This window comes from Anolis sagrei, chromosome 4 (assembly GCF_037176765.1).
Source record: "Anolis sagrei isolate rAnoSag1 chromosome 4, rAnoSag1.mat, whole genome shotgun sequence".
NCBI classification, from domain to species: domain Eukaryota; kingdom Metazoa; phylum Chordata; class Lepidosauria; order Squamata; family Dactyloidae; genus Anolis; species Anolis sagrei.
In genome coordinates, this window is record NC_090024.1 from 158,953,394 (window position 1) to 158,966,098 (window position 12,705).

The window sequence follows — 12,705 nt, forward strand, 5'->3', positions numbered from 1 at the left end:
GTTTTCACTGAACCCAATGCATCTTTTAGATTAACACTTCCATTTATGCAGTTAAATGACTCATTGAAACAGAATCAACTAATAGTCAGTTATAGCACATTATAGAAATCTGTCATTTTGAAACATGGGAGAGGAGAGAAGGAAAGGGGAAATAATATTCTCATTAGGCCAAGTTGTAGTATAATACAAGGCAACATCATCCCCTTCATCCCTGAACTGTAGCGAACTTCAAAATTGTGCAGAAAAAAGACCAGGGCCTACTGACAGATTTCTGCGTACTTTATGATGGATGAACAAAGGTCTCTGACTCTCTTGTTCTCAATAGTTTGGTGATAATGACAATGAAATGGCACCCCCTTATCAAGGTGTAATATTGAAATGATACCCAGGACTGGAAGCAGTAGTGGCTAGTGGTTTTTATGATAATGGTTTAGTGAATTCTGTCCACTCTTTAGAAGCATGAACCCTATCTCCAAAATTCAGCATCTTGGGTAGGTCCTTTAAAGATCAGATGAAAACCCAGAGCAGATCTACCACCTGAATGGAAGCAGTCTGTATGTTGCTCAGTTTTAGCCATCACAACTGGCCATTGAAACTCACTGAGTGACTTGGGCAAGTTACAGACATTCAACCTCTGAGGAAGAAAATGGTAAATCTCCTCAGAACAAACCTTGCCAAGAAACCCCCATGATAGGTATGTTTCAGGTAAATCAGAAACAACTTGAAGGTACACAACACATACACATTTTCATGTGCCTCTGAGTAATGGATCTTGCAGTTCTAAAGCAGGGTGTGCGGGAATCATGAAAGCCTGAAAGATGTTGCTCCTGCCCTCCATGGCTCTCTATTTCAAAAGAGGTGGGGGTTCCAGAAAAGAGCAGTGTGGCACAAAACAGAATGCCAATGCTTTTAATCTGTTTGAATGTGTTGGAAATGCTGAGTTACTTAGTAAGCTAACAGATCATGTTCGTGTTTTGCTATTAATAATTAATGCTTCACACTTTCAAAACATGAAAAGAGTATATGTTAACAATAATATTTTAGTTCTTGACAACATTTTCAAAAACCAGACACTTTTCTTTATCATTCCTCATTTAGAAAACCATTTGTATGAACTTAGGCATCCAAGACTAAGTCAGAAGCTCAATTTGACAGTTCTCCTGCTCAGGGTTTATTTTGAGCGAGGGTTGGTTGGTGCTGTGATTGGCATATCTTACTTCAAGGTGGGAATAGATGGCTAAATAATTTGTGCAAAAAGTATCCCTGGTCATATGCAGAGTGCATTTCTGCTCCAGATAGAAGCAATAATTATCCTTAACAAAACTGAGATAAAAAAGGAAGTTGCAGAATCTATTTTCCAAATATCACTTAGCCACACCCTCATCTATATTCCTATTTTCAAAATTTAGAACTGTTTTCGCTTGAGCTTTATCCTGTGCAGCCATGTATTTTTGTGCATGTTTCCATTACATTTGATGAGCAGTTTAGCTTTTCTCTTTTTTGAAAACACACACACATTTATGAAATTTTGATATGAAATTGCTTGCAGTATGCTTCGCTGCTATCACCAAAGCTGCAATGTGTTAGTATGTAAAACCTTTTTTAAAATTCAATTTCTCACAATATTTGCAGATATAGATGAGTGCAATGGACCAGTAACCATTGCCTGTGGAGATCATGCGAAATGTGAAAATGTGGATGGAGGATATAACTGCTCCTGTAAGGAAGGTTATCAACCATCCACAGGAAAATTACAGTTTAAGCCAAATGATGGCACTTCCTGCCAAGGTAAATGATATTACGGAGGTTTATGTGTTATTATAGAACTGTATCTTCTGTGAAGCCCACCAGCAACTCTTTATCTTCAGTTAGATTAATCAGCTGGATATGAAAAAGTAGCAAGACATGAATATCTACCAGTAGTTTAAAAGAGAGAGAGAGAGAAGACTGATATGTGTGTATGCTGCAACAGTAACCTGTTACTGTTACAGAATATAGATCTGTTTCTCTCCTTTTCTATGCCAGCCATGCACATTAACTCTTAAGAAGCCAAATACATTGTAAGGATTACTACAGGCTGCTATTAGCAATAAAGCTTTATCTACTGGTACCCACATGACGAGTTACTACTGAATAAAGGCAGGGCACATTTGATCTTTTAGAAGATGAACATGACCACTTTATATAATGAAATTGTATCATTTCGTCCATTACCATAAACCTGTCTTTATTACAATTCAGATGCATGTTCAAACCAAACTATTGAAGTACATCCATCTGCTTTTAAAATATTTTTTGATTCAATTGTGCTTTAATATTAAATTTTGTAAAATTACAAAATAGAGCAAGAGTGCACTTTCCAACAAAATTATGGTCAATACACATTTTTTTTTAATCTGTACCCCTTTTTAGTGATGTTATGAGTCACTTTGAGAGTCAGTTTTAGAAGAAGGACTGAAAATCAATGTGTCAGTCAAGTGTATTTTTATTTGATGATCATGTATAAATATGGGAGGGGGAGTCATAGGGAGGAGAGAGCAAGCTTGATTTCTGCTGCCCTGGAGACTAGGACACAGAACAATGGCTTCAAACTGCAGGAAAGGAGATTCCACCTGAACATTAGGAAGAGCTTTCTGACTGTAAGAGCTGTTCAGCGGTGGAACTCTCTGCCCAGGAGTGTGGTGGAGACTCCTTCTTTGGAGGCTTTTAAGCAGAGGCTGGATGGCCATCTGTCGGGGGTGCTTTGAATGTGATTTTCCTGCTTCTTGGCAGGAGGTTGGACTGGATGGCCCATGAGGTTTCTTCCAACTCACTGATTCTATGATTTAACTACTGAATGTATTAGGACTGAATTAAATATGTCATTAAATATGTTATTGGATCACATCAAGCACCAACATAAGTGGGATAGGTCTCCTCACACCCTCATGCCACATAACTGGCTGGCATTATGGGATAGGTCTCCTCACACTCTCATGCCACATAACTGGCTGGCGCTGATGGGACACAAAATTGGCACCATCATGAGAGTTGTAGTTTTACTAGGTCTTTAACCTTCTCTGCCAAAGAGAGCTGGTACCTCACCAAACTACAAATCCTATGATTCCATAACAATAAAAATGAAAAACTGTCCTAAATTGAAAATGATTTGATCAATCGCTATATATTTAATTATTGTGTTACCACTAATTTAACAACACTCCTTTTTAATTCCAACAGAAATTCCAACAGTAAACTGTGAATTGAATAATGACTGTATAGCTGAAAATATTAACAGAACCTTAGCTAAAGTAAGTAAGACATGTGTGAGCTGCAAATTTCTTAATGTTTATTTTCTCCTGAAATGGAATGTATAGACTTCTGGTACTATAGTGATACAAATTTATGACTGTTAGAGTTCATTAAGTACTTCTTTGTTCTTTTTTTAATATCAACTTTCCAAAATTTGTAGGTTTCTACTGAATGGAAAGAACTTGAAACTGAAATATAGAAGGATTAACTTGTCCAGACACAGTTTTTTAACCTTTAGCTCTCAAAAATCTGGCTTTGTCTCCTGAAATAGTCAGCCAAAAGTATTTCATATGATGAAATAAACAGACCCATGAAACCTGTATTGACTGTGGCATACAAATCAAAATAGATGCAGGTAATTTTATCCACATAGTGCTGCATAAACTTCCTCAAGTCATCAAATGATCTACACTTTTTTCTTGTGAGTTATAATGTAACACAGCTCTGATGATAAAAATAATTTCATTAGATGACTCTGTTGAGATGCAATGATTGCAAAGAATAGTATTTTTTTTCACAGTAATCACAACTGTGAAATGGGCTTGTTGATGGCCAAAGTACAAGTTTAGTCAGTGCAATTTTTCCACTTTTTTTCTTTTCATGTCAGGAGCAACTTGAGAAACTGCAAGTTGCTTCTGATGTGAGAAAATCGGCTGTCTGCATGGATGTTGCCCAAAGGACGCCTGGATGTTTGAAGTTTTACCATCCTTGTGGGAGGTTTCTCTCATGTCCCTGCATGGGAAGCTGGAGCTTACAGAGGGAGCTCAACCTGCTCTACCCAGATTCGAACCACTGACCTGTCAGTCAGCAGTCCTACTGGCACAAGAGTTTAACCCATTGCACCACCTATTTTTCACTAACATCACTCTAAACCCAGGAGCCCCCGGTGGCGCAGTGGGTTAAACCCCTATGCCGGCAGGACTGAAGACCGACAGGTTGCAGGTTCAAATCCGGGGAGAGGTGGATGAGCTCCCTCTATCGACTCCAGCTCCTCAGGCGGGGACATGAGAGAAGCCTCCCACAAGGATGATAAAAACATCAAATCATCCGGGCGTCCCCTGGGCAACGTCCTTGCAGACGGCCAATTCTCTCACACCAGAAGTGACTTGCAGTTTCTCAAGTCACTCCTGACACGACAAAAAAAAAACTCTAAACCCAGCCACTTGTATTACCGCAACAAACTCCCTAGAAAACTAATGAGACAGTTTAGCTCTCCTCATTTTGATTCTGTTAAGTGGCAGTTTGTGTCTTTTCCAGAGATCAACTACATTTTAATAGAGTTACTTTTCAACATAACAGAAAAATAACAAAGAGTCATAAAAAGCCATGTCGATCCATGATGTGTCGAGATGTCTTAGTTGGCCTCCTATCCCCATCAATGTATTGAGTCCCATTACATCCAGATAACACCAGGTAGTGATCTTTGCATGACAGTTTAACTATATAAAGTTCTGTTGCACCAGATCACCATCAGCTCATCTAGCATAAATAACTAGTTCTAGAATATGGTCTGGATTTAGATACAAATAGGAATGTATCGGGGGTATGGGGATCTGTAACCCCACGTCCTGCACCATCATTGCTTCTCCCCACCTCATCACATGGGGGAAGCCACTTTAAGCCAGCTCAACCCATCTTTCCTCCCATCGTGCACCACCAGTAATTTTTCCATGGCGGTATGGTTGTTGTGGCAGTTCAGACAAGGACCCACCCCAAAAGTACTTTTTCAGGTTTTGATGACAGTTGGTGGACTCTGTGGCTAAAGTAGAAAAAAACCATCACTGCTGGTAAAGTTGGACGCATGTTAAGAGGTCCTTAGTTTGGAATGTAGGTAAGGGGTGGCTTGAGCCATTCTCAGTATTATAACCTTTTGATAGATGTTATGAAATACCTTAGCAAACCCAACAAGAGAACTCTAGCTTTTCTCTTGGCTAGTTCAGGATGGAAGACTGTGGAAAGAGGGAAGCAGTAATGGAATGAAACCCCAGTTCCATCCCAAACACCCATATGTAGACATACCCACTCAAAATCATGCAAGATAATGGGGCACCTGATTAACGAATGGAATCACAATGGCTTCTGCAACTCTGCTTCTTGTTCTCCTTCTCAAACATCATATTTACTTAAATCTAATGCTCACTTTTTTGGCTAAACGACCTTGCCAAAATTGGGGTGCACATTAGATTTGCATTGTTCTGAGCCAAAGCAAAAAGGGAAACTGCTTCAGGAGGTGCATCCAAAGCTCTTATTTAATTAAATGGCCAGAGCTCAATGCTATGCAATCGTAGTTTGGTGAGGCATCAGCATTCTTTGGCAGAGAAGGCTCAAAACCTTGTCAAACTACAGCCCCCAGGATTTCATATCATTGAACCAAGGCAATTAAAGTGAATTCATTCTACAGCATAGATGCACCCCAAGACGTTCCTTTTAATCACTGGAAGGATTGATGTTCTAACACAATTGTTTATAACAAAAGAATTCTAAGCAGGCAACAGCAGTAATGTGCATCTTTTTCGACCAGTTACAAAGAGGACACTTTTTGCAGCTGTACATTCCATTCAACAGCAAATACTTTTTTTTCTTTTGGTTTCAGGGTTTTGAAAATCAAATGTACAATTAGATTTGATGATGCATTAGACTTGAGTAAATATGGATACTACTTTTTGCTGCCCAGAGAATGCATATCAACAATGCTGGAAGAGATTTACCAAATTCCTGGTCTCAGCCAAGATATTGTGAGACTCCATGTACACTGCCATAGAACGTAGTTCCATGTTGCAATGTAATTGCATTGAACTGCATTATATGAGTCTACACTGCCATATAATACATTTCAATGCAGTTAAACTACATTATATGGCAGTGTAGATGGTTAATCCTCCCAACAGACCCTAGAATGAGATACTACACCTTGTCCAAGGCTATCCGCAGGCTTTGGTTAGGCTGGGACTCAAAAACAGGCCCGTCCAGTTCCTACAATTTATCTGCAGGAGTGTGCTGGCTCTTTAAAGCTAAACAAAAGTGGGGGGTTTATCTGGCTTTCACTTACTAATTTTGATAAGTGATTAAGAATCTCCATTTGAGTTAGAACATTACAAATGCCATGCATAATGATTCAAACTTTCTTTCAGATTAGAAAAATAAAAGACCCCCTGGCTGTCTTACAAGAAATCAATCAGAACACTGCAGGACAAATTTCACCAGTCGACGTGATTTCCTACATAGAAGCGTTATCTGTATCTTGTCCCTTGCTAAGTACCATGAATAACACGATTTCTGACATTGAAAGGCCCCATAATCTAAATCTGACTCTTAATGTGAGTAACATTAGCCTTGGAATGTATTTATTTCTAACCACTTATAAAATATGGAACACAACCATTAAATATATTTTCCATTGATCTAACAGGAATATGTTAACACTGTGAACAATTTTGTTCAGAAGGACAAAATTACAGTGTGGGAAGCTATCCCAGCAGATAACAGAAGAAAAAGTCTCACTAAACTGATCCATGCTGTGGAACAGACAACAGCTGCCATGTCACAGAACTTCCGAAGGATGACAGAAGTGGAAATTAATGCTAGCGATTTGGGTATGCAAAAGAAAGAAATATTGCAAATTGTTTGTTGACGTTTTTCCTTCCAGGACAAGTCGATCAGAACTTTGTTTGGTGCTTACATATGCATAAGCTGTGCAGTTACGGTGCTATGCACTGAATCCCAACATGACACTCTCCCCATCTCCAGTTACTGAGCAGCAGCTGCTGCAGTCAACAGGAATCTACTCCCCTGCTGCTCAGGAAGCAGCTGGCTGCTTTTTCCACCGCCTTTAGTGAGCGATCCTCGCTGTGACAGGCAGAAACAGAGTCTGTGTTGCAATTCCCCCATAGGCTGGACATGGTTCTCACAAAGTGCGCTTTAGAAATGGCAGCCAGCTGCTTCCTGAGCATTAGGGGAATGGATCCCTATTGATCACAGTGGCTGCTGTCTGGTCAGTGGCAACTGAAAAACTTTCATACATAACTGTCATGAGTGTGTAACTCCAAGTTATAGATTCATACATGTGATATACACCATTATTAATATCAGAAGCCATGTTGTGTGAATCCTGAGTAATGCTGTCTATATTTTGGTGAGTGAAAACAGAGGACTAGACAAAAGCCCTTTGCTAATTATCAATTATACTTACATTTCACTAAACACAATTAAAGATTTGATATTGACTTGTAAGGATATCTGCTATTTTACCCCTCTTCAGGTATTCTGAATATAGAGAGAATTGTGTGCATGAACACTATGTCAATTATTCAATTTTACATGAGATGATGAAAAACTTGGTGACTTATATTCCTAATTTCTGGTTGTTAAGTTAAAAGGGTAAAGGTTTTCCCCTGACATTAAGTCTAGTCATGACTGACTCTGGGGGGTGGTGTTCATTTCCATTTCTAAGCCAAAGAGCTGGTGCTGTCCATAGATACTTCCAAGGTCACATGGCCAGCATGACTGCATGGAGCGTCATTACCTTCCCACTGAAGCAGTATCTATTTATCTACTCACATGAGCATGTTTTTGAACTGCTAGGTTGGCAGAAGCTGGGGCTAGCATCAGGAGCTCACCCTGTTCCCCAGATTTGAACCACCTATCTTTCAGTCAGCAAGTTCAGCTGCTCAGCGGTTTAACCCACTGCTTCACCAGGGAGCGCCTTGTACAGAAAACAAGTGTTGAAATATATAACTTCTATCAAAATAGGTATTTCAGTTGCCTTTCTTGATCTGTTTAAAAGGCAGACAACTGAAATGAGATCTTGGGAGATATACAAAATACACAAGTTACCTCAAGGTGTCTTTTCCTATAGGAATTTGCAAAGTTTGCTTTAGCATTCTTGCCCATACCCAGCTCTAGCCTTTCTCCAGTGTGACCCCTACTAATTATTTTATATAAATTAAAAATCTTTTCTCCTCACATAAGCTGAAAAAGGTTTAGATAGCTGTCCTAAGTGACAAATCAACATAGTTAAGAAATAAATAAGCATAGAGAGAGAGAGAGAGAGAGAGAGAGAGACTAGAAAAAGTCGATGGCCATTAAATCATTATTACATAAAACATGTGAATACACAACAATATAAAATTACAGTAAACACAAACACAGTGACAATGGGCGGGCTACATGTAATGGGTAAAAGAAGAACTAATTAAAACTGGTTAAAAACTCGGATGAGATAAAAGAGAAACAAATTATTTGCAGAGGAGGGCTCATTATAGTGTGGGTTGTGGAATCAAGCTTTCCCACGAGGGGGGGGGGGGATGTATTCTCCAGTGACAGAACATTGCAAATGAGCGATAATGTGGGATTGAATACCTATTCACCAAAGGCACAACGGAAGAGCCAGGTTTTGAGGTTCTTTTTAAAGGTTTCTAGGGTAGGGGCTTTCCTAATTTCTCCAGGTGGTGAATTCCAGAGTCGGGGAGCCACTGAGGAAAAATCTCTCTCCCTTGTGCTTACAAGGGGAGCTTGTGAGACTGGCAGGGGTGAAAGAAGGTCCTCCCCAGAAGATCAGAGGGCCTGAGATGGTACATGGAGGGAGATACGGTCATGAAGGTAGGGGGGTCCCAAACCGTTTAGGGCTTTATAGGTGATAGCCTGCACCTTGAATTGGGACCGGAAAATAAATGGCAGCCAGTGGAGCTCCTTAAACAGGGGGGTTGACCGCTCCCTGGAAGTCATCCCAGGCTGCCAAACGTTGGACAAGTTGTAATTTCCGGGCCGTCTTCAAGGGTAGCTCCACGTAGAGTGCATTACAGTAATCCAGTCTAGAGGTAACTAGGGCATGGACCACCATGGTCAAGTCAGACTTTACGAGGTAAGGCTGCAGTTGGCGCGCAAGTTTTAATTGCGTGAAGGCCCTCCCGGCCACCACCAACACCTGCGCATCCAGCGTCAGTGCTGAATCCAGGAGGACTCTCAAACTGCGGACCTGTGATTTCAGGGGTAGTGCAACCCCATCCAGCACAGGTTGCCACCCAATATCCCGGTCAGCCGAGCGACTGACCTGGAGGACTTCTGTCTTGTCAGGATTGGTCCTCAGCTTGTTCTTCCTCATCCAAGTCGCCACAGCAGGCATGCACTGGTCTGTATCCTCGGGGCTTCCTTGGAGTCTGGTGGAAAAAAGTAATGGTGTTGGGTGTCATCTGCGTAGAGATGGCACCATACTCCAAAACTCTGGATGACCTCTCCCAGTGGTTTCATGTAGATGTTAAATGGCATGGGGGACAGAATAGAACCTTGCGGGACCCCACAGGTCAATGGCCAGGGGTCCGAGCAGGAGTCCCCCAGCTTCACCAACTGGGAACGACCCTCCAGGAAGGACCGGAGCCACAGTAAAACTGTGCCCCCGAGTCCCATTCCAGCGAGTCTCCCCAGCAGGATACCATGGTCGATGGTATCGAAAGCTGCTGAGATGTCCAAGAGAACCAGCAGGGTCCCCGGTCCAGTTCCCTGCGGAGGTCATCCACCAAGGCAACCAAAGCCGTCTCGGTAATGTGCCCAGGCCTAAAGCCAGACTGCAAACAATCCAGAAAATTGGTGTCATCGAGGAATCCCTGGAGCTGTGAGGCAACCACCCGCTCCAGAACCTTGCCCAGAAAAGGGAGGCTGGAAATTGGTCTGTAGTTGTTACATACCGTCAGGTCAAGGGAGGTTTTCTTTAGTAGAGGTTTTACCGCCACCTGCTTGAGGCAAGACGGGAATTTTCCCTGACCCAATGAAGCATTTATTATTGCAACAAACCATTCCAACAACCCTTCTCTGGCCAGTTTAACTAGTCAGGATGGGCAAGGATCCAGAGCGCATGTGGTTGATCTCACCGTCCCAAGGATCCCCTCCACGTCATCAGGTTGAACAAGATGGAAATAGTCCCATAAGATCGAACAGGCACCTCAGTTACCTCATCTGGCACTGCATTTAAGCTGGAGTCCAGCTCAAGACGTATCTGAGCAACTTTGCCTGCAAAATGGTGCATGAAATTGCTGCACCTAGTCGCCGAGTTGTCAGGAAGCTCTCCATCCTCAGGAGGCCGGAGGAGCTCCCCAACAACCCGGAACAACTCCGATGGTCTATTTGCTACAGACGCTATGCAAGCAGTCAAGAATACTTCCCTGGCTGCTCGCAGAGCCACGGAGTAAGCTCTAATAGCGGCTTTAGCCCATGCTTGGTCAGATACGTTTCGAGATTTCCTCCAGATGCCCTCTAGACCCCTCCTCCAGTGCTTTATCCCAGCCAGCTCCTTGTTGAACCAAGGAGTTGGTGTGACTCTGCGCAAGGAAAGGGGACATTCGGGAGCGATCGTGTCAATAGCCCTTGCCATCTCACTATTATAGCGATCAACAAGGGTGTCAACAGGATTGTCAGTCTCCAAGACAGGAAGATCCCCAAAAGACCTCAGGAGTCCTTCTGGATCCATAAGCCTCCTGGGGCAGACCATCTTAATGGGTCCACCACCCCTGTGGAGGTTAGCGGGTGTGGTTAATCTTAAACTGATCAGATGATGGCTAGACCATGACAATGGAAGAATGTTTTGCTCTTCCACTCTGACTGTTCCACCGACCACAACAAAAACAAGGTCCAACGTGTGTCCCGCCTGATTTATTTATTTATTATTTATTTATTTCTCGCATTTCTATCCCATCCTTCTCAACCCCCGAATGGGGACTCAGGACGGCTTACAATGAGCCCCATTCCAAAGCCATTACATAACAAATTACAAAATTAAAACAGGGGATCTTCCTGTCTTGGAGACTGACAATCCTGTTGACACCCTTGTTGATTATTATTAGACATAAAATAATAATCAACAATACATAAGACATCATTGAAACAGTAGAACAGTCTCAGCAGCCATATTGTCACTCCAGTCATATTCCCTTAAAGTGATGTGTGGGACCAGTTATTACTTGAGTCAGCCCCATGGTCATCATGGCAACCATGAAGTCCTGAGCTGCACCTGTCAATGTGGTCTCGGCGTGGATGTTGAAGTCTCCCAAAACTAAAAGTTGTTGGGAGGCCAGGGACAAATTCGAGACCACTTCTGCTAGCACAGGCAGGGAAACTGCCGGTCGCGGGGTGGACGGTACACCAGCAGAATCCCCAGGCTGTCTCGGGTTCCCACCTTCAAGTAAACACACTCAAACCTTGGAGACTGTGGAACGGAACATTTGATCAAGGGGATGGTCTGCCGGAAGATCACCGTGACCCCTCCTCCCCGACCCCTGGACCTGGCCTGCTGATGCACCCCGAAGCCTGGAGGACACAGCTGGGTAAGGTTTACCCCTCCCCCAACTCATCCAGCCAGGTCTCGGTGATGCACGCCAGATCCGCCACCTCATCCAGGATCAAGTCCTGAATGCCAGATGTTTTGCCATTGACGGATCTGGCATTCAGAAGCAGGAACTTGAGTCCAGGGGGTCTGTCATGGAGACTAGCACACCTATCCTTCTCCAGGGTCGCAAGAACTCTGTTGCACTTCTCCCTGGGTTTTAGAGAGTGATCGTTCTTCCTCCTGCCCCACACCACCTCAATGGTACCCAACTCATTTGAACCCCCACCCTCCTGAAGGCTGGACTGGTAAGAGTTATATTCTGAGGGAATTAGTCAACTCTTCAGGACTGGGGAACTACCTAATTAGTTTGTTTTACTAAAGAAGGAGGAGATCTCCACAGGAGATAGAGAAAAGGAGGCATCTGACATAGAGAGGGGGCTGAACAATGGGAGTGTGAATGGGTGGGATTGGCAATTGGAAGAGGTGGTATGGGAGCTAGGGAAGGAGTCTCAGAATGAGACTCTAACTGGGAGGGAAGGGCCAAAGCGGTGATGCATGCCAGATCAACCACCTCATCCAGGATCAAGTCCTGAATGACAGATATTTTGCCATTGACGGATCTGGCATTCAGAAGCAGGATCTTGAGTCCGGGGGTCTGTCATTACAATAAACACAATCACAACAATGACAATCTCTTCATGTGGCCTTTTTGGGCTGTGCAGTTGCATGCCCGTGGCACCCCGTGCTCCCTCCCTCCTCCCCTTATTACATGGTGGAGACAGGACAGGGTGCTTCCCTCCCCCGCCATCAGATGCCCTTTCTGTCCTGATGTCTTTTCTGCCATCACACAGCAAAAAGGGGGAGCCCCCGGTGGCGCAGTGGGTTAAACCCCTGTGCCGGCAGGACTGAAGGTTCAAATCTGGGGAGAGGCGGATGAGCTCCCTCTATCAGCTCCAGCTCCTCATGTGGGGACATGAGAGAAGCCTCCCACAAGGATGATAAAAACATCAAATCATCCAGGCGTCCCCTGAGCAGCATCCTTGCAGTCGGCCAATTCTCTCACACCAGAAGCGACTTGCAGTCACTCTTGACACGACAAA

The 12,705-nt window shown here is 43.2% G+C and overlaps 1 protein-coding gene across 1 annotated transcript in view; it reads left to right on the forward strand.

The window, feature by feature from the left end:
• ADGRL4 (adhesion G protein-coupled receptor L4) overlaps positions 1–12,705 on the forward strand; it is a 143,144-nt gene that overhangs the window by 83,719 nt on the left and 46,720 nt on the right. Inside the window, exons 4-7 of the mRNA XM_060773795.2 lie at positions 1,633–1,788; positions 3,220–3,290; positions 6,423–6,608; positions 6,701–6,884. Of these exons, the coding sequence (XP_060629778.2) occupies positions 1,633–1,788; positions 3,220–3,290; positions 6,423–6,608; positions 6,701–6,884 (597 nt within the window). The remainder of the gene's footprint in view (positions 1–1,632; positions 1,789–3,219; positions 3,291–6,422; positions 6,609–6,700; positions 6,885–12,705) is intronic.